This window comes from Leopardus geoffroyi, chromosome E2 (assembly GCF_018350155.1).
Source record: "Leopardus geoffroyi isolate Oge1 chromosome E2, O.geoffroyi_Oge1_pat1.0, whole genome shotgun sequence".
NCBI classification, from domain to species: Eukaryota; Metazoa; Chordata; class Mammalia; order Carnivora; family Felidae; genus Leopardus; species Leopardus geoffroyi.
The window spans coordinates 2,317,298-2,339,876 of NC_059335.1; the positions used below are offsets into that span (position 1 = coordinate 2,317,298).

The 22,579-nt window shown below is 41.9% G+C and overlaps 1 protein-coding gene across 1 annotated transcript in view; it reads right to left on the minus strand.

Annotated features, from left to right (window-relative positions):
• Positions 1-10,112: 10,112 nt before the first annotated feature.
• The window catches only part of LOC123578449 (zinc finger protein 28 homolog), a 48,869-nt gene continuing 36,402 nt past the window's right edge, over positions 10,113-22,579 (minus strand). Inside the window, exons 10-13 of the mRNA XM_045441323.1 lie at positions 21,982-22,070; positions 15,956-16,082; positions 15,685-15,780; positions 10,113-12,611 (exon numbers count right to left, since the gene is read on the minus strand). Coding sequence (XP_045297279.1) covers positions 10,738-12,611; positions 15,685-15,780; positions 15,956-16,082; positions 21,982-22,070 — 2,186 coding nt within the window. The 3' untranslated portion in view covers positions 10,113-10,737. The remainder of the gene's footprint in view (positions 12,612-15,684; positions 15,781-15,955; positions 16,083-21,981; positions 22,071-22,579) is intronic.

Consider the following 22,579-nt stretch of genomic DNA (forward strand, 5'->3'; position numbering starts at 1 on the left):
GAGAGAGAGGAGGGGAGGGAGGGTATGGGGAGGAGGGCAAAGAAGGAGGGGAGGAGGGTGAGAGGGAAGACGGGAGGGGGAGTCAGGGAGGAGAAGGGAAAAGAAAGGGGAGGCCTAGTTAGAAGGAGGAGGGAGGGGGACGAGGAGAGGGAGGAGAAGGGAAGAGATGGGAGGAGGAGGGACCCGGAGGAGGAAGATCTGGGAAAGGGAGGAGAGAAGGAAGAAGAAAGAGTGGGAGGAGATGAGAGGAAGATCTATAAGGAGGAACAGGGCAGGGGGAGAAAAGAAAGTAGGGCTGAGGAGGGAGAGCAGGAGGGGAGGAGAATGGGGAGCAGACAAGAAAGAAGGGGGAGGGAAAATTCCAGAAAAGGAGGGGTCGTGGATGGAGGCAGAGAGAAGGGGCCCCAGCACATCTGGAGACATCCTGCAGCCCGGCCAGTGGACCACACTAGGGGACAACACTGGACAGCTTTCTTGAACCTCAGGATCACGCTGATTTGTAGGAAAATTTGTAAAGCATGCAGGGATGCAAAGAAGCAAATGATCATAATTTTAAAATACTGACCCTTCTTATTATGTTTCCTATGTGCCTGCTTCTGTTCTTGCATTTTAGGATTTATGAACTCACTTAATCATCGCAACCAAGCTACTTTCCACATAAGGAAAGTGGTGCAGACAAGAGAGGCCACATAAGAGGAAAGTGGGAATGGGGTGTCTGGGTGGCTCAGTGGGGTAAGGGTCTGACTGCGGCTCAGGTCATGATCTCAGGGTTTGTGAGTTTGAGTCCCTCGTGGGGCTCTGTGCTGACTGGAGCCTGCTTCAGATTCTGTGTCTCCCTCTCTCTCTGCCCCTCCTCCACTTGCACTGTCTCTCTCTTCCTCTCAAAAATGAATAAATGTTTAAAAATAAATAAAAACAGAAACCATAGAGAGATCCCAAGCACCCTTTATTTGATTCCCCCCAAGGATGACATTTTGCAACATCAGAACTAGGATATCGATGTGGATGTTGTCAAGATACAGAATATTCACATCACCACTAGATTCCTTCAAGTTGCTCTTCCATAACCGCCTCCGTTTTCCTCCAGACCCCATCCTTTCTTAACCCCATCACTAATTTGTTCTCCATAACCGTAAATTTCTCTTTTCAAAAGTTATATAATAGGCCTTTTTTTTTTGTCAGCATAATTCCAAGTTGTTTTATGTATCAATAGTTCCTTACTTTTTTGCCAAATTCTATTCCACAGCATTGACATACTATAATTTGGGAATCACATCTGGGATGTTTCCAGTTTGGAGCTATTCCAGGTTGGGTTTTTTTTTTCTTTCTTTTCTTTTCATTGTGGCAAAAACACATATGTTTTGGACATTAACCCTTTATCAGATATTTAGTTTGCAAATATTATCCTGTTGCATACGTTGCCCTTTCACTGTTGTTTCCTTATGACAGTTTTTTTGTGTGAACATAAATCTTCACTTCTCGTCGATAAATACCCAGGAGTCCAATTTCTAGGTAGTATGGTGTTCGCACTTTAAGTTTTTTCTTGTTTAAACAAACCGCTACACTGTTTCCCAGGGTAGCCATACCATTTTACATCCCTTCCAACAATTTACGAGATACCCAGTTTCTCCAAATCCTTGCCAATATTTAATGTGGCCATATTTTTTAAATTTCAGCCATTTTGGTGTGTATGGATATTGCATCTTTTTTTTTTTCCCACGTTTATTCATTTTTGGGACAGAGAGAGACAGAGCATGAACGGGGGAGGGGCAGAGAGAGAGGGAGACACAGAATCGGAAGCAGGCTCCAGGCTCCGAGCCGTCAGCCCAGAGCCCGACGCGGGGCTCGAACTCCCGGACCGGGAGATCGTGACCTGGCTGAAGTTGGACGCTTAACCGACTGCGCCACCCAGGCGCCCCTGGATATTGCATCTTGTGGGGTTTTTTTTGTTCTTGTTTTTACTAACAGACATTAGTTTTTAGAACAGTTTTAGGTTCACAGAAAAATTGAGTAGATAGTACAAACAGTTCTCATACACCCACCTACCTACCCATAATTTCCCCAACTATTGAACACTTGCGTTGGTGTGGCCTATGTGTTACAATCAATAAACCTATACTGATACTTTACTAATAAAATGCCATCGTTACATTAAGGTTACTCTCCGTGTGGTACACTTGGTGGTTTGGGCCAATGCATGATGCGTATTCACCATGACAGTCACATACAGGATAGTTTCACTGCCCTAAAAATGCTCCTCCTGTTCATCCTCTTCATCCGTCTTCAATGAGGCTCTGGCAACCACTGATACTTGTTCTGTCTCCATAGTTTTGCCCTTTCCAGAATGTCATATAGTGGGAATCAGACAATACACAGCATTTTCAGACTGGCTTCCTTCACTGAGCATTCCATACGCATTTAAGTGCCCCCCCACCCCCGTTTTTTTGTTTTTTGTTTTTGGCTCGACAGCTCATTAGTGTTTATCACTGAACAATAATATACTGTATATACCACAGTCTATGCATCCATTCACCTATTAAAGGACATCTTAGTTGCATCCATAAACCTGCTATATACACCCACATGCAGCTTTCTGTGTGGACACAAGTTCTCAACTCACTTCGGTCAATACCTAGGAGCATGATTGCTGGATGGTGTAAGACTAGGTTTAGCCTTCAAGACCCTGCCAAACTCTCTTCCAAAGTGCATTCCCACCAGCAAGGAAGGAGAGCTCTGTCACTCCACATCCTTGCCAGCATTTAGTATTGAGTTGCTTCTGGATTTTTGCCATTTTAATAGGTGTGCAGTGGTATCTCATTAACCTGTGGTTTCCTAATGACACAATGGTGATGACCATCTTTTCCTATCCTTATTTGTCATCTGTAGATCTTTTGTAAGCTGTCTCTTCACATTCTTTGCCCATTTTTCACTTGACTTTTCTTATTTTTTTTTTAATGTTTATTTATTTTTGACAGAGAGAGAGCACGCACAAGCAAGGGAGGGGTGGGGGTAGGGGGGACAGAGGATCCAAAGCAGGTTCTGTGCTGACAGCAGAGAGCCTGATGTGGGGCTCAAACTCACGAATCGACAGATCGTGACCTGAGCTGAAGTCAGATGCTTAACCGACTATGCCACCCAGGGGCCCCTTATTGTTGGGTCTTAAGAATTTACTGCAGATTTTGGATAAAAGTCCTTCATCAGACAGGTGTTATGTCCCTCATTTGCTTACAAAATGTAGAGGCTTTTTTTTTTTTTTATTAAAAAAAAATTTTTTTTCAACGTTTTTATTTATTTTTTTTGGGACAGAGAGAGACAGAGCATGAACGGGGGAGGGGCAGAGAGAGAGGGAGACACAGAATCGCAAACAGGCTCCAGGCTCTGAGCCATCAGCCCAGAGCCCGACGCGGGGCTCGAACTCACGGACCGCGAGATCGTGACCTGGCTGAAGTCGGACGCCTAACCGACTGCGCCACCCAGGCGCCCCAACAAAATGTAGAGGCTTTGAATGAGAACTCTGAGTCCCTGGGGCATGAAGGAGCCACACGGTGAGGTCTGTGTCCCTGCAAGACTGAGTAGAGTCCCCAATCCTCACTGCCGGTGAGAAACTAACTTTTACTGGGATAAGAAACTAGTTTCTGAACTCACATCAGAGACATTTCAGAGAACTTGAATTCTGATGTGAAGGGCTGGCTTGCGTCCTTCCAAAATTTATATGCTGAAGCCTTAACCCCCAGGACCTCGGAAGGCAGCCATGTCTGGAGATAAGGTCTCTAGAGAGGTGACGAGTTAAAATGAGGCTTTAGGGCGGGTCCTAATCCAATCCGACTGCTGTCCTTATAAGAGGTTAGGACACAGCACAGAGGAATGACCACATGAAGACACAGCGAGGATGTGGCCACCTACCATCCAAGGACAGAGGCCCCAGGAGAAACCAATCCTGCCCCCACCTCGATGCTGCTGCTTTTCTGTGTGTGTGAAGGGCGAATGGGCCCAAGGGAGGGCAGACAGGGGGGAACCAGTGGGGGCTGCAGATGGGCCTGTGTGTCCAGGTGTCCTGCACCTCTGCCTATCCCTCAGGATGTCTTCTCTCATGCATTCCTAGCTCACGACTACTGGTTCCATGATGGGGCTCATTTTTGTTTGAATGATCCACAAATGACCCAGACCAAAAAGCACAGGAGGAGATCCAGAGCCAATGTGCCTGCTCAGGGATGGCCCTGAGCATCAGAGATGCCCAAATGGGGGCCACCCTACTTTCAGGGAGAGAGAGAGAGGGAGGGAGGGAGGGAGAGAGGACCCACTGTCAGACAGCATTACCAATAATACAGGCTCTCTGTGCACATGCCAGGTATGGAGTTGGTTTTGGGGAGATGGACACAAGGGATGGAGTGTGCCCCCCCCCCCCCACACACACACCCTGAGCTGGGCTGGCTGGTGTCCCATTCACGAGGACTCCGCCCTCACCACCTAGTCACCTTTCAAAGACCCCACCTCCTGATACCATCACCTTAGGGATCAGGTTTTAAGGTAAGAATTTGGAAAGGACACAGTCTATAGCACTGTCCCTGGAACAGGGAAAGCTCTTGCCCCAGGTCCTCGCCCTGCTAAGCAGACTGGCTTCCTCATCACCTACTGCCCCAACTGGATCCTCTGCACCAGCAGAGCAGAACCTTGTCCCCAGGACTCTTTCCAGAACCTCCACAATCCTAGAGCTGGGGCCTGTGTTCCCAAATCCAGCAACCAACTGTCCCTTCTCATTTAAGAATTGTGTGACTTCTGAGAGGCAGAGGTCCTCTGGGGAGATCTGGTGGCCGGGCTGAGCGGCCCTCAGAACCAGGAACACGGGATGAAGCGTCTAGCAGGTACCTAATTTTTGCATGCAGTTCTTTTTTCTCTCTTCACCTAAAAAATCAGGTTTTGATGTGGGTTTTTTTTTTTTTTTTTTTTTTTTTACTTTGTCATTTTCTGGAAGTCTAGAACGACTGGCAACGTTTTGTGTATGTAGACATTTACAAAATATTCATGCATTTTAAAAGATTACTTCATCTACTTTATTTTTTGTTAAAAAAATTTTTTTTAATTGAACGTTCATTTTTGAGAGAGGGAGGGAGAAATAGTGCAAGCGGGAGAGGGGCAGAGAGAGAGGAAGACGCAGAATCCGAAGCAGGCTCCAGGATCTGAGCTGTCAGCACAGAGCCCGACATGGGTATCAAACCCACAAACCGTGAGATCATGACCTGAGCCGAAGTTGGATGCTTAACCAACTGAGCCACCCAGACACCCCACTTCATCTACTCTAAAAGGTCACTTCATCTTGAGACTTGTTCTCAAGACCCTGTTCCTGTCCTATGACATTTTCAGGGTATCTAAAATTTTGTTTCTCAAAGAAGAAAATACTGCAGCAGATTAAAAAAAAAAAAGTTTCAACCGATAAATTTACATAATTGATTGACTTTATGGACCCCAAGAAAAGCCTATTTCACATGTTTTCAAAACAATGTGTGTTTTCTAAATTACTTTGATTTTTCAACATTAACATTCATTTTCAGCCACTTAGGTCTACTTAATTTGCTGAAGCACATTTTCTCTTTTGATAATTTTTCCTTTAAAATTATTTGGAATTTGGTTAAAGTCTATTATTTCCTCTGAAAACACTAAAATTTAAAATTCCAATACTCTATGACAAAATATGGAATTTAACCAGCATCCCACTTTAGCAAATCATAAAAGGAGTCTCTCGATTTGGTTGAGCAGTCTTAACCCTATGACTTCAAATATAAGACCTCTTTCCACAATATCCAAAAGACCTTTAGTTGAAATTGTTTGCCTTGATGCTAGAAGTTCAAGATCTGAGTTTTAAATTATCCAAAGCAATTAGATAACAGCATCCTATACACTCTTTGGACTCAGCATTCCTCTTCTTCTCTAAAATGCCATTATCCGGGACCCCAACCCCTATTCATCTCAGGTGACTACAAATACTAATTCACTTGGATGTTTACTCAGTGCACGCCAAGAGCTCGTACTCTCTTAGGCTAGAAAAGAAATAGGAGTCTTACTTGCCCATCTCACCCAAAACCAATCCCTAATACCTCACATTTTCCAAAGATTCTACAGCCTATCACCCAGTCTTCGTACCAAACTCTGTATTGGCTGTTTCCTTAACTGCAAGCAAGCAAGCAAGCAATATACATAAAAAAAGAAGTACCGGGAGCACAGTGGGTGGTGTGGGGAGTTACAGCCGTAGGAAGCACAAAGATCCCAGCCAGGACACCACCAGCGTCATCCCTAGGGGGAGCTGCCACTGGATGACACAGACCCAACTGCCTTTCAGACTCCAGACAGAATCTTATTAGTCAAGACCATCAAAGCCGTTATGGTCCGGTATGGTATGGTGAGGGCAGCCGCTCAAAGGAAAGGAAGAGACAGTGTAGTCCAAAGAAGGAGGCAAGGAAAACTGGGCAGAGTAAAACAGAAAAATACGTATTTTTACGTTTTATTTTTGATATTACAATTATGAGTTTATACTAGAATACAGTCTGAAAATTTTTTTTCATTAGGTATAATACAACTTTCTATGGCCATATACACATTTATATTTCTTTTTTTCAACAGGTGCATAAAGTTCTATTGAATGAATGCACCATAATTAACTTATTCATTTACCCAGGACCCTAGTAGTTTCTAACAGAGTTCACCATAAAAGTTATTTTTGCCATTATACAGTCACCTACCTTTGTACACTTTGGTTTCTGGGAAATAATGGTTCAAATGGTATATACACACATAAATTTATACACCTGACAACGGAATTGTCTTGGTTTTGACACATTCACCACTAGACATAATCACTCCTCTAGGATTTAACATCAACCTACTGGGGAGAGAAGTATATACAACACCTGTATTTTGCATTTCCTTATTAGTAGTGACACTGGCTCATTTCCATTAGCTGTTTTCTCATCTTCTTTGAACTGGCCATTGGTTTTGTCCATTTTTCTACCGAATTGCAGATGTTACTATTATTGATTTGTAAGAATGCTTTGAATATCAGGATTATCCTTTGTTATATCTGTCTGCAAACATTTTCTTTCAATCTTAAATTTGTCTATTAACTGTGACTCTGATCTTTTCCACACACACATGTTACTTTAATGTCAGCTCCTGGGTTATGTATAATACCTAAATAGGTCTGCCTCAGACTTACAGAAATACCGTTTTTCTTGTACTTTAATATTGTACATTTAGATCTTTGCTCTTTCAGAGCTTTGTTAGTGTACAAGGTATAGATCTTTGTCTTTCCAGGGAGCTACGTGTCCCAACACCACTTGATCAATCTATCTTGCCCCCATTGCAGTGAAAAATCCCTTTTATCATACATAAGGGGAGTCTAATAAGACCACTCACCCCCTCCTCTCTATCCCAAAGTAAAGGGAGCCCCAAAGCTCCATTTTCTAGCACTCATGTCCTCCGGACAAGAGCTCCCCTCAAACAGCTTTCTATGCTGCCACAGGCAGCAGTCGAGAGGGAATCCACAAGCACTAGGTGCTTCAAGTAAGAGTACTCCTCTGGGGGTGAGGGTATCCTGTTTTTAGGTAAAGAAATGTGGTAATGTTTGCACAACATTGGACATACGAAGTCACTGAACTGTATACTTTAAATGAGTGAATTGTATGTTATGCAAACTACATCTCAATAAGGCTGTTACAAACAAAACAAAACAAAACCTCCACCAGACTCGAAATCACCATTGATAAAGAGTAAATAGAACTCTCATGATCCTTGTTAAACCATCAATTCTCTCTTCTTGCAACACTGAAAGTGTAATTATCTACCTTGGAACAAGACTATTCTCATTATGTCCATTGTGTCTGACATTATCTCCCTTGTCCCCTGCTTCTAATGCCCATATGTTCTGGGAATAGTAAGGCATTCCTTCCCATCACTCCTCAGCTCCCTCTTTTGATGATTTCTCTTCGTGGTACATATTACACACTTATAGTATATACAGTAAAACCTTGGTTTGCGAGCATAATTCATTTCAGAAACATGCTTGTAATCCAAAGCACTTGCATATCAAAGCGATTTCCCCATGAGAAATAAAACACAGATGATTCGTTCTACAACCCAAAAATATTCATGTAAGAATGAATATAATATTTTGTAATATAATACAAAATAATAAAATACAAAATATAAAAAAAAATAAGCAAATTAACCTGCAGTTACTTTTGAAAACCTTTGTGGCTGGAGTGAGGGAGACAAGAGAGGAGGGTTATTGAGTAGGATGACTTTCACTATCACTAACAGATGTTGACTACACTACAGCATTAATAAACTCTTGTCATATACTGTATTTAATGTAACTGGCAATAAGGCAGCAGAGGAAAGGGTCTATATCTGCAGGCAGCCTAATCTACAATGAAGCAAACCCTTCCTAAGCTCACTCTTGTATGGAAAAGTAAAGGATTGTTCATAGGTGCTTTGAAGAGACAAAAAATACACTAGTGCCAGTGGTGGGCACCTTCCAACGTTCTGAAAAATCACTGATTTCTGCCAAACACTACAGCCTGAGAGTGAGCATCCAAGCATGGGAGGTGATCACCCACAATCCCACAGAAAGAGAGAGAGAGACAGAGACAGAGACAGAGAGAGAGAGAGAGAGAGAGAGAGAGAGAGAGAGAGAGAAGAACCACTGGCTCAGTTGTGATCATGTGATATTTGGCATCACATACTACGTGTATTGCAAGACATTGTTCATTTATCAAGTTAAAACTTATTAGAAATGTTTGTTCATCTTACGGGAACCCTCACAGAACAAGTTACTCGCAACCCAAGATTTTACTGTATTTCAACTTCTTTTGTTTTCTCTCACGAGATCTGGAAGGGCAAAAACTTTTGTGTATTTTGCACTCGGCTGTGTCCCCAGCACCTAAAACAGGGCTTGGCACATTGGCAAACGCTCATTTAATGTTAACTGAATGAGGAGTACATTCCTTACTATAATACCACAACTCTATAGATGGTCAGAATCAGCTTGTCAACTTCAAAATATATTGGGATTTTTACTGGAATATCAATTTACATATTTAATGTGGAGAGAAATATCCTTGCCAGACTTTCTATACAAAGACATGTCTAGCTTTCCACTTACTCTACCTTTTAAAATTTTTAAAATAAGTTTACGTTTTAGTATCTACATTCATAAGCTTATTGTAGCATATGTTTTTATTATTTATTTATTATTTTTTTTTTTAACGTTTATTTATTTTTGGGACAGAGAGAGACAAAGCATGAACGGGGGAGGGGCAGAGAGAGAGGGAGACACAGAATCGGAAACAGGCTCCAGGCTCTGAGCCATCAGCCCAGAGCCCGACGCGGGGCTCGAACTCACGGACCGCGAGATCGTGACCTGGCTGAAGTCGGACGCTTAACCGACTGCGCCACCCAGGCGCCCCTGTAGCATATGTTTTTGTTTTGATGTCAGTCTTAGTCTCAGAATAAGATGGGCAGTTTTACCATATTTATTTTATGCTTTAGAACAATTTAAACATCACAGGAATTGTCTGTGGTGCTTTTCTACAGGTAAAAGGGTTATACTACCAGGGCACCTGGTGGCTCAGTCAGTTAAGTGTCCAACTTCAGCTCAGGTCATGATCTCAAGGTTTGTGGGTTCAAGCCCCACGTCAGGCTCTGTGCTGACAGCTCAGAGCCTGGAGCCTGTTTCCGATTCTGTGTCTCCTTCTCTCTCTGCCCCTCCCCTGCTTGGGCTCTGTCTCTCTCAAAAATAAATAAACATTAAAACAATTTTTTAAATAAAAAAAAAAGTGTTAGGGGCACCTGGGTGGCTCAGTTGGTTAAGCGGCCGACTTCGGCTCAGGTCATGATTTTGCGGTCCAGGAGTTCAAGCCCCGCGTTGGGCTCTGTGCTGACAGCTCAGAGCCTGGAACCTGTTTCAGGTTCTGTGTCTCCCTCTCTCTGACCCTCCTCCATTCATGCTCTGTCTCTCTCTGTCTCAAAAATAAATAAACGTTAAAAAAAATTTTTTTTTAATTAAAAAAAAAGTGTCAAACTACCTTTTTCACTTTATTTCATGGTTGTTACTCTAATCAAGTCTTCTAGCTTGCTTACTTTGTTTTCAATACCTGCCTAGTCCTACATGCTACCAAATGCCTTTGTTCTGACTGGCCTATTCTCACTTCTGCATGCCAGGTGAAGCGGAGAGTTCCTCATCAGCAATCCTACAAGTCTTTGTATTTATTCACACAGAGAGAGTGGTAAGCCACCATGTTACCTTGTCCATCACAGAATCTTTTAATTCTGAATGTGTTCATTTCCCTACCTTCTGGGAGAGTGAAGAGTCCTCTGCTCTAAAATCCTTAGATTTCTTAGTCTTGACCTACCAGATTTTATTTGCGGCTGAAGGTAACAGCAAGGAAACCCTTACCTTAATGGCACTAATTATATGTCAAGGATCGTGTGCTAAGCCCTTAAATGGTATCTAACATATTCTTAAAGACAAACGTTCTAAATGGGAAAATAACATGAATACTGACTCCTATTTTTAAAAGATTAAGCTGGCTACAGTGTTAAAAATGCACTTAAGGGGAGCTAGAGAGAAAATGTTTGTAACACTGTTGTAAACATAAAAATGAGATGGTTACCGCTTAGACTATGATAATGGGACACAGACTGGGAAAAAGTGGATGGACTCTAGAGGCCTTCAGAAGATTGAATCTAGAGGACTTGGTGGTATGGGAGTGAGGAGGAGGGAATAATTGAGGATGACTCTCCAGTATGAATTCGTTGATGATGAGTGAGATGTACACTCTGCCTGAAGGCTTTCCCACATTCTTTACATTCATAGGGCCTTTCTCCAGTATGAATTCTCTTATGCAGTGTAAGATGGGCAATCTGGCTGAAGGCTTTGCTACAGTCCTTACACTCGTAAGGTTTCTCTCCTGTATGAATTCTTTGATGTAGTGTAAGGGATTTACGATGGCTAAAGGCTTTCCCACAAACATTACATTCATAAGGTTTCTCGCCTGTATGACACCTCTGGTGACAAATCAGGGATGCCCTCTGTCTGAAGGCCTTTCCACATTCAAGACATTCATATGGTCTCTTGCCAGTGTGGAGTCTCTGATGTTGAACAAGATAGGAGCCATCACTAAAGGCCTTCCCACACTCAGTACATTCGTAAGGCTTCTCGCCAGTATGAACTCTCTGGTGTTGAACAAGGTGTGCAATTTGACTGAAGGCCTTACCACAGTCCTTACATTCATACGGTTTCTCTCCAGTGTGTATTTTCTGATGTTGTGCAAGGTGCGCATTCTGGCTGAAAGTTTTGCTGCATTCCTTACATTCATAGGGTTTCTCTCCAGTATGAATTCTCTGATGATGAGCAAGATGTGTGCTCTGCCGAAAAGCTTTCCCACATTCCTTACACTCGTAGGGTTTTTCTCCAGTATGAACTCTTTGATGAAGAGTAAGTGAGCCACGATGGCTAAAGGCTTTCTCACAGATGTTACACTCATAAGGTTTCTCTCCTGTATGAATTCTCTGATGTACAGTCAGGGATGAGCCATGGCTAAAAGCCTTCCCACACACATTACATCTGTAAGGTCTCTCTCCAGTATGAATTCTCTTATGCTGAATAAGTCCTATGTGATCAGTGAAAGCCTTCCCACAATCAATACAATCAAATGGTTTCTCTCCAGTATGATAATATCTCCGATGACGTATCAGAGAAGCATTCTGCCTGAAAGCTTTCCCACAGTCAATACATTCATATGGTCTTTTTCCAGTGTGAATCCTTCGATGATGAGCTAGGGATGAACAATCACTAAAAGCCTTCCCACATTCAATACATTCATAGGGTCTCTCTCCAGTATGAACTCTCTGATGTTGAGCGAGATGTGCAAGCTGGCTGAAGGCTTTGTTACATTGCTTACATTGATAAGGCTTTTCTCCAGTATGAACTCTCTGGTGCTGAATAAGATGAGCATTCTGACTGAAGGCTTTCCCACATTCAGTACATTCAAAGGGTTTTTCTCCTGTGTGAACTCTCTGGTGTTGAGCAAGGTGGGCACTCTGGCTGAAGGCTTTCCCACATTCAACACATTCATAGGGTTTCTCTCCAGTATGAATTCTCTGATGAAGGGTAAGGGTTGAGATTTTGCTGAAAGTTTTCTCACAGTCGTTACATTTCAGAAGTTTCTTTTCTCCCAAGACTTGCTTATGTTTTTTGACAAATGAATGTGTTTTTAAACTTTTCTTATCTGTGTCAAAATTATATATTCTCTCTTCTATGGAAAATACCTGCTCTAGATAAGATAATCTATTCAGATGTAAAAGTGTCCCCGATTTGTTAAAGTGGTCTCTTTTCTCAATAAGGGTACCAATATGAGTGACTGTCTCTTGACTAAAAGGTGTCTTCTGACTTACCAGCTCCTTCTTAAACAGGTTTTCACATTTCAAGTTTTCCCCTAATGTGGAGCAGGTAAGGTCACAGCTTGGAAGTCTTTCCAGTATCACTGCCTGGGATAACTTTCCTTCATAAATGTCCCGGTTTGGAGATAATTCCTTGGTCATCCAAACATACTCCAAGTCTGAAAGATATTGAGAAAGCAAATGTCTCCTTTACTTAATGTTAGAAGAATGGAAACTTCAAAAGTGAAACCATGTGAATCAAACAGTTACTGAAGACCACTGAGGTCTCTGACAATCTTATATAAAGTCAGGCAGTGCAGCCATCCTTGCATTTCTGGAATATACCCTCCTTGGCTCTGGTGTATTATATCAATATGACAGATTCTGCACCAGTATTCATAATTGAGATTTGTATTTTCATTTTTTGATGCTATTTTGGTAAGATTTGGGCATCAAATGTTATGCTGTCTTCATAAACAAAACTTTTTAAAGTTCTTCTTTTTATTCTCTGTCATGGTACATTTTAAACAATGTTGGTATTTTTTTCTTACAAGTTTTACAGAATTTATTTGTGAATTCTTGGAGGAGGCAGTTCTGAGCTAACTTTCTACATTTCTTCAACGGTAAACAGTCTATTTAAAATTTCTATCTCTTCTAGTGTCAGTTGCCGTTATTTATTTATTTATTTATTTATTTATTTATTTATTTATTCGCTGATTTAATTACTTACTATTTATTTAATTTGAGAGAGAGAATGAGGGGGAGAGGGGAGAGGGAAAGAGAGAGAATCCTAACTCAGCACAGAACCCGATGCAGGGCTTGATCCCATGACCCTGGGATCATGAGCTGAGCTGAAATCAAGAGACGTTCAACCAAGTCACCCAGTGCCCCAGTTTCAATAATTTATATCCTCTAAAATATTACCCATTTCATCCAGATTTTCAAATTATTTACAGACAGTCGAGGGAAACAGATTCATATGATTCTTTTAAGTACTTAGGCATCAATGGTTACTTACTATTATTTCTTTTTTTGTCTTTTCTCATTTGTTTATATTTGACAGTTTATACATTTTACTAGGTTTTTTTTTTTTTTTTTAATTTTTTTTTCAACGTTTATTTATTTTTGAGACAGAGAGAGACAGAGCATGAACGGGGGAGGCGCAGAGAGAGAGGGAGACACAGAATCGGAAACAGGCTCCAGGCTCTGAGCCATCAGCCCAGAGCGTGATGCGGGGCTCGAACTCACGGACCGGGAGATCGTGACCTGGCTGAAGTCGGATGCTTAACCGACTGCGCCACCCAGGCGCCCCTTTTTTTTTTTTTTTAAAGTAGGCTCCACGCCCAGTGCAGAGCCCAATGTGGGGCTTGAACCAATAACCCTGAGATCAAGACCCAAGCAGAGATCAAGAGTTGGATGTTTAACTGACTGAGCCACCCAGGTGTCCCCATTTTATTGGTTTTCTAAAGAAGCACCTATTTGATTTATTTTCATTAAATCTACTATTTTCTAGTTCATTTATTCCTACTTTTATCTCTAGCAGTATAAATCACTACACCTAACTTATTTTAGTTCTCCTTAGACTTACTTTGTTCTTTTTCTACTATCTTGAATTGGATACTTTATTTCTTATTTATTAACGTATATCATTAGGAGTATAAGTGACCTATCAACAATCCTCTTCTTGAAACTATGAAAACTGAAAGCAGCAAGAGGCTATACTACAAGCTACAGAATGAATGTAATCATCTCACTCGAGGCTGATTCCACTGTAATATATAATCTATAAACTCTTATCTACCTTTCATGACAGAAAAATAGCTTTCAAGCAAGACAGCGAAAAATAAAATATAAACTGGGCCAAAAATCCCATTGAGTACAAGAGGAGTGGAGAGGTGATGGATGAAGAGAAAGGAGGTAATATTAGTTAGCTCATTTATTCATCTTTTGTAGGAGTATTAAAAGATGAGGTTTTGAATCTCAAGTGGATGAATTTTAAAATACAGATATAAGGGGCACCTGGGTGGCTCAGTCAGTTAAGTGTCCAACTCTTGATTTCGGCTCAGGTCATGATCTCACAGTTCGTGGGATTGAGCCCCATGTTGGGCTCTGCACTGACAGCATGGAGCCTGCTTGGAATTCTCTCTCCCTTTCTCTCTCTGCTCCTCCCCATTCATGTGCATGCACGCTCTCTCTCTTTCAAAAAATAAACGTTAAGGGGCGCCTGGGTGGCGCAGTCGGTTAAGCGTCCGACTTCAGCCAGGTCACGATCTCGCGGCCCGTGAGTTCGAGCCCCGCGTCAGGCTCTGGGCTGATGGCTCAGAGCCTGGAGCCTGTTTCCGATTCTGTGTCTCCCTCTCTCTCTGCCCCTCCCCCGTTCATGCTCTGTCTCTCTCTGTCCCAAAAATAAATAAATGTTGAAAAAAAAAATTAAAAAAAAAAAAAATAAATAAACGTTAAAATACAGATTTAAAAAATATAAAGACATGAAAGTAACAACTTGTAGGACTAAAAACCTTTCTAATTCAAGGGGTGGGATGGTATTGTGTGTGTGTGGGGGGGGCATACACAAACAACAAAGGAAAAATACATAACAGAATAGAAAACCCCAGAGACAAAAATAATTAAAAGTGGAGGGAAGAACATAGCTAATAATAATTGTTAACCTGATAAACTCATATTTTAAAGAAAGGAAATTTTTAAGCCACTTCAAACTAAAAACAAATTTGTCTAAAGAATTCAGGAATGTTGAGCTTCAGGGATGATTGTAACACTATGGTACTTGAGAACTAGGTAAACATCATGGAGCATAACAAAGTTCACAAACAGACTGTACTTTATTTGCAGGAAATCAGTACAGATAAAAGTGTAGTGGAGGGGCGCCTGGGTGGCGCAGTCGGTTAAGCGTCCGACTTCAGCCAGGTCACGATCTCGCGGTCCGTGAGTTCGAGTCCCGCGTCAGGCTCTGGGCTGATGGCTCAGAGCCTGGAGCCTGTTTCCGATTCTGTGTCTCCCTCTCTCTCTGCCCCTCCCCCGTTCACGCTCTGTCTCTCTCTGTCCCAAAAATAAATAAACATTGAAAAAAAATTAAAAAAAAAAAAAAAAGTGTAGTGGAGAAGAGAAGATCCATTTAAAATATGGTGTCAGGACAAAAAGTTTTACTTTGAGAGGGATTTTGAGGGGTGTTTTCCAACAATTATCAGAGAAGAAACATCTTGGAATAGTTTCCCCACTCTCGTTATCTGCACTTACCTGGGCAGAGGCCTCCTGTCCTCTCTCCCTTCATCATCCAGGGGTCTTCACCTTGCTCCAATAAGGAGATCACATCTGGTTTAGAAATGCAAAGACCTGCATATAAGAAAAGACTGGAAAATTAGCTATTCTGTGGATATTGCAGAGCTATGACACATTCTAAGAGGTACTGAGAGAAAAGGGACATTGTAGGAAAATGCTGATAAAGGCATGAAAGACTACTGAGGTGGAAAGACTCCAATGGGGCGTGGAAGGAAGAAGATACTCTTACCCAATGAAACCAGGTTCCTGTAGTTCTCCAACATCACTTTCTTATATAAAGTCCTTTGAGCAAGATTCAGCCATTCCCATTCCTCCTGAGAGAAATCTATGGCCACATCCGTGAAAGTCACTGAATCCTGAAATGACACAAATCTCACCTTACTCAGTGTTCGTGCCATTACTTAACCGGCTCTAGGGGTAAAGACTTATGCTGTTCACACTATGAGGGAAAAAAAAAAAACCCTGCACTGGGCATAAGTAATTACACTGGAGTCTAAATCATCCAGGTTGTATGGTTAGTTACTGGACAACTTTTCTGCCTAGTTATATTGTACATATCAGGAAAGTGAAAAAATATGAGACATTCTCTGCTCTTCGAGCATTTACAATTTTACAGTGGTGAGAAGACATTCTCATATGAAAATATACTGATTGCATGTAAGAATGTCAAGTACTAAACTGCAGCTGACCCTTGAACAACACAGGTTTGAACTTCGCAAGTCTAGTTACGTGTGAACTTACGTGTGACTTTTTTCAATAAACAAGTACAGTATTGTAAGTATATTTTCTCTTCCATATGTCTTTTAACAATTTCTTTTCTCTAACTCGCTTTACTCTAAGAATATAAAAATATATAATACATATACAATATATGTGTTAATCAACTGTTTATATTATCAGTAAGGCTTCCAGTTAACAGTAGACTATTAGTAGTTAGTTTGTGGGAAGTAAAAAATTATATGCAGATTTTCAACTGTGCAGGAATCAGAGCCCTCAACTCCCATGTTGTTCAAAGGTCAACTGTATTTTATCATGTTAGGAGCTAGATCGTTTTTCTACGTGAAGAAATTAAAGAGTTCTGAGACTGTGAGGGAGTTTCAAGGAAGGATGCTGATCTGATGAGCAAGTTTTCAACTTCCACAATATATTCTAAGAAATCTTAGTGCTCTGAGATGTTAACAGGTGTGTCTAAAAAAACAAAAGAAAAAAACCCCTAGCAAGATTTTTTCCTTTAGACATAAAAATGTTTTGCATTAAGAGAACACATTTGGAAAGCTGGTTTTTGATAATTTGCTGAGAAGTACCGAGAGAGATCATATGAAGTGAGCACAACCTGTTTTGTTACATGGGCTGAATTTCTAAACCAACCAGCAAGAGATAGCAGCCATCCATTCTGTGGTTGCTGGCAGATTTTCCATTTCTTACTCTGTGATTTCACTTGTATCAACATCTACAAATGAGTTCTGAAAAACCCACCAGTTGTGAATAAAATCAGAGAACAAGGTCAGACTATTCCAAAGAATTCAGACTCTGGCACTGACTAACTAGGTGATCTTGGCCAAGTTAATTAACTACATATGCCTCAGTTTCTCCACCTGAGAAACAGGAACAATTTGAGTACTATCTAACAGCTGCACTGTGAGAATTAAATGAAGTAACAGTCACAGTACCTGGCTAAGTGCTCAAGAATTGTTACCTATGATAATGATGAAGGAGGGATAGAAAAGAAGGAAGAGAAGCAAGGGGCAGCCAACAACAGATGAAAACATTTCATTTAATACATCAACAAAAGTTTTACTTTTGTTTTATCTAATTGCAACATGTTATAGTAGTTAAGAACATGGTCTCTGAAGCCAGACCACCTATGTTCAAATCCTGTTCTGTTCATTAAACCGAAGATATTAGTTTTGTTTTCAACCTTTGAAGGTATTTTAAATAACTCAGAAGAATAGCCTACTTATTTACCCATACATATTTACCATTTCTTTTGCAATTTCTTCATTCCTGATGTTTCAGTTCCCTTCTGGTATAATTTCTATCGGAAGAACTTCCTTTTGCAATTCTTTGAGAAATCTGCCAATGAATTTCCTTAGTTTTCCTCCGTATGAGACACTATTTCACATTCAATTTTGAAGGGTATTTTTTTGCTGGACACATAATGCTGGGTTGACAGTTCTTTCCTTTGAGTACTTTTTAAAAGTTGCTCTACTTCCTTCTGATTTGCATGATTTCTGATGGAAAACCCAGAACTGAAGTTGCTGCTACCCTATATGTTAAGCATCGTTCTTCCCGGGCTGTTTCCCTTGTCTGTGGTTTTTAACAGTCTGATGACAGAGCCGCCAGGCAGGATGTCTTTGAGTTTATCACGCTGGAGTTTGCTGAGCTTCATGGATCCACAGCTTTATGTCTTTCACTAAAGTTAGGAATTTTTCAGCCATTATTGCTCCAAGTATTTTTTCTACACTTTCTCTTTTCTGGGGCTTCAATGATACAAATGTTTAACATTCTGGTATTGTCCCACAGGGCCCTGAGGCTCTGTTCAATCCTGTATCATTTGTTCAGATTAGACAATCTCTCTGTACCTTCAAGGTCGCCAACTCTTCCTACTGCCTTTCTCACCGTGCCGCTAAGCCCATCCAGTGGGTTTATTTTGGTAATTATATTTTTCACTTCTTGCTGCTATCTTCTATTTCTTTGCTGAGGCTGTCTGCTTCAAGAGAGTTCACTTGTTGGAGCATTATTATAATAGCTGCTTTAAAACCTTTATCAGATAATCCCAACATCCAGGTCACATCAATGCCAGCGTCTGGTGATTAGCTTTCCCCCTGTGAAATGAAATTTTCCTAGTTTTTCATCATTTGAGTAATTTTAGATAGTATCCTGGACCTTCTGAATGTTACGAGACTTTACGTCTTGTTTAAATTATATGGAGAATGTTGATATTTTGTTCCAGCTCCATTTGCAGAGCCTATGAAGTGACAGTCGCCTCTGTCCTACACGTGTCCTGCTTGGTGACCAGCAGTCCATCCCTCAGTTCACTTCTCGTTGACTGGGGCCAGATACACGCATGAGCAGGCTAGGGTGAGCCTGGGAGTTCAGAAACAGCTTTATACGGTTGATTCCCAAAGCTCCTCTTCTCTGTGATTTCTTCAGTAGTTCCTACCTCCTAGGGGTTCCCCTTCGCAGTCCTCTGGCCAGATGGCTGGGGCTTATTTATTCCACTTGACTGTGCCCCTGCCCTGACTGTACCCACCCCTGGAGCCAAGCAGGGAGAGAACAGAAGCAAGAAAACAAGGCAGTAAGAGTTTACTCCACCCTCTGGGGGACACAGCTTCTCAATCACAGACATTTCTCCTCCTTCAAAGTTTTAGACGCCTTTAGACCCCACTGCTACTGTCTCAGGACACAAGAAAACATAATTTTTTTTTTTTTAAGGTAGAGTCCCATCCACCCTTTCTGAGTATTAGATCCCCTTCCTACTTCTTGAGCCTGAACGAGGTGTCTCCTGCAGTTCCTTTTATCCATGCCAAAACCCCTTGTGGGTTTTGTGCTTGTTGAATCCATGCTAGGAGATATTGGGAGGTGAAAAAAAAAAAGGTAAACACATTGCATTCTGGGTTTCTTTCCCCATCAGCCTGCTGTTCTTTACCGCTTACAGACCTCAGATGGCTGCTCCGTGCCTGCTGTCCCGGTCCTACAGCAGCTTCCAGCGGAAAGACAGGGTGACATGTGCTCAGTCCATCTTTCCCGGAACAAGGGCTCTCCCAATTTCAGCGTAAATTACTGTTAGTTTTAAAATCAATATTCCGTTGGAAATAAAAACCTCCTGATGTTCAGTGCTTCTTGTGCATCAAATGCCATGTTGTAGGTTTTTCCCAGGTCTGTTAGTGTATACACGCGCGCGCGCACACACACACTATACATCATATGAAGAATTACACGGGCATCCAGGCAGACAGCAGCTGTCCAGGCAAATAGCGGCATATAAAGCTGATGCTTATACAGTGCTTATTATGTGCCACTTACTTTCCTAAACACTTAAAGTATATTAACTCACTAACACTTACAGCAGGACTATAAATTAGGTACTAGTATTATTCCCATTTTGTGGTCGAGGAAACCAAAATTAAGGTGCTCTATCTAGTACACAGTGGAGCTACAATTCGTAGCCAGGCAGTCTGGTCCCACAGTCACATTACTTTCTGCCATACTCTGCCACTCTCAAAATATTTTCCTCTGACAAGTAACAATACTGATTTCATCTAAAATGTTTAAGTGCTGGGGCACCTGGGTGGCTCAGTCGGTTAAGCATCAGACTCTTGATCTCAGCTCAGGTCATGATCTCACGGTTGGTGGGATCAAGCCCCACGTTGGGCTCTGCACTGACAGCATGGAGCCCGGTTGGGATTCTCTCTCTGTTCCCTGCACGCTCTCGCTCTCAAAATAAATAAATAAACATTAAAAAAATATATAAAATGCTTAACTGCATAACAAACGAGTTCCATTGGTAGTACATGTTTTGTAGTGTTGAATCTGATTAGAAAAGGTGTTTTGCTTTGCTATAAGCTGCTTACTTATATAAAATAAAGACAATTTTACTATGCTGTTATTTTTTATTTGGTTAGTTTTTAAAGTTTATTAATCAGGGTCCCTGGGTGGCTGAGTTGGTTAAGTGTCTGACTCTTGATTTCGGTTCGGGTCAGGTCTGTGAGTTTGAGCCCTGAGTTGGGCTCTGTGCTGACAGCATGGAGCCTGCTTGGCTTTCTCTGTCTCCTCTCTCTGCCCCTCCCCAGACTTTGCACACTCTTGCTCGCTCTCAAAAATAACTCATGAACTATGAGATCAGGACCTCAGCCAAAGTGGGACACTCAGCCAACTGAGCCACCCAGGCGCCCCTAAATAATAATTTTTTTTAAAAAGCCATTTTAAGGTTTATTAATCAAATTTTGGGGTTCCTAGGTCATGGTCTTGCCATTCCCAAGTTTGAACCCCGCATCAGGCTCTGTGCAGACAGCTCAGAGGCTGGATGGAGACTGCTTCAGATTCTGTGTCTCCTTCTCTCTTTGTCCCTCTCCTGTTCACACTCTTGTCTCTTTCTCTCTCAAAAATAAATAAACATTAAAAAAAATAATAAAGTTCACTAACCAAATTTTATAATTTCTTACAATAATTTGTTCATCATCCTCATTTAGCAGTCCACTTTAATCAGAATATGAATTATAGTTCTTAATTCTATTATTGATCATAAAAATATTAAAATTAAAAATATTCCGAAGTTTGAGAAACTCTAATCCATAAGAAATGAAAAATGTGGAATTTAGTCCAAGAAAATAATCAGTGATGAGGGCAAAAGATGATCAATAATCTGATCGATAATCTCTATTAAATAGTAAAACATGGCAACAACTCAGGTATGGAACAAGGGGCTGATTAAACAGATGAGGATGTTCATCTCAGAAAGAAAAAAGGAAGTAGAACATTCCCTGGCATTTTAAGATGTTCATGGCTCCAAGTCACGTGGGGAGGGGACAACTCCACACCCTCCGACCCAAATCACGTGTGCCTGCATATCTCCCCTTCCTTCAAGATGCACCTCAGGAGTCACACCTCCCTTGCCTCCTCGCTCCAACAGGGAGTACGACTGTGTAGGCTTTATTCCGTACCCGGATCTGTCACCAGGGAGGCAAAAAGGAGCTAAAAATAAAGTAGACTTCATCCTGCTAGACTGTGGCCTGTCCCAGAACTTCACCGGGCCAGAGGAAAGGACACCTTTTTCTAATTCACCCAAAGGTATTCACGTGGACTTGCCCACAACTCCACAGCAAGTCCTCTCCACACCTACAGCACTGACCACACTGCACAAATAAATGTTGGTTGCCTTTTCATTTCTCCAACAGATTATAAGCCAGGACGGGTACTTAGGGACTAGGCAGATCATGGCTCTCAAATCGCCTCTAAGGACTCTATTTCTGTGTTGTCAGATGCGTATGAGAAAACTGAGCACAGGGAAGGAAGGGCTCAGAGTGGTCATTTCTCGAATGAAGACTAAACAGCTGTAGGAAGAAGAGGAAGCTGGGCCAGGGCGCTGGGCTGAGTCTATCTCTGTGGCCCCATCACTCATCGGAGAGGGAAGAAATGGGAGCCAGGCCTCAGGGTGCAACTCTTAAGCAGACAATTTTCAGAAGGAGACAAACACTCTCAAGTCCTAGAAAGCAAGACAGTATTTTAAGAAGGAAAGAGGGAAGACTAACTCACCAGGGGCATGGCTTTAAGAAGTTCAACTCCCATCACCTCTTCCTCTTCCTGGCTCCTCGTGAGAAGTGCTTTACCCTGAGAGGGCAGAGCTGGCAGAGAAAGGAGCAGTGAGAGGCTGAGCGGCTGTAATAATCACAGCCCAGAACTCTCTCCTCCCTTCAGCTCCCTCTGTTCCGCCACCGCCACCCCCACATCCCCTCACCACCAGGAGCTTAGTGGGAGACCTACTCTGCTCTGGGTGTTCAGGCTGAGTGCAACCTCCTTCCGTCTCAAAGCCACCCATCATTAACAACAGAGACATACCAGGAGTGCTGCCTGAGTGAACCCTCACGACTATTTGCTCAAGCAGACAACTGTGCAACTGACTAGTCAGGGTCGGTCCAGATTCCATGGGATCTAGAAACAGTCATCTTCCCCAGAGAGAACTATCACCTCTGTTACAACAAAGGGTCCACATGGCTTCCAGATAACTGGACCAAATAAACCCATCAAGAGACCCATTTTGCTCTGTGACCAACCATGTCTCTTGTGGGCCAAGTTTCTTCAATCAGAAAGAGGATAAAAGTCCCTGACTTAATTGTGGTTTCTTTCCTCAAAA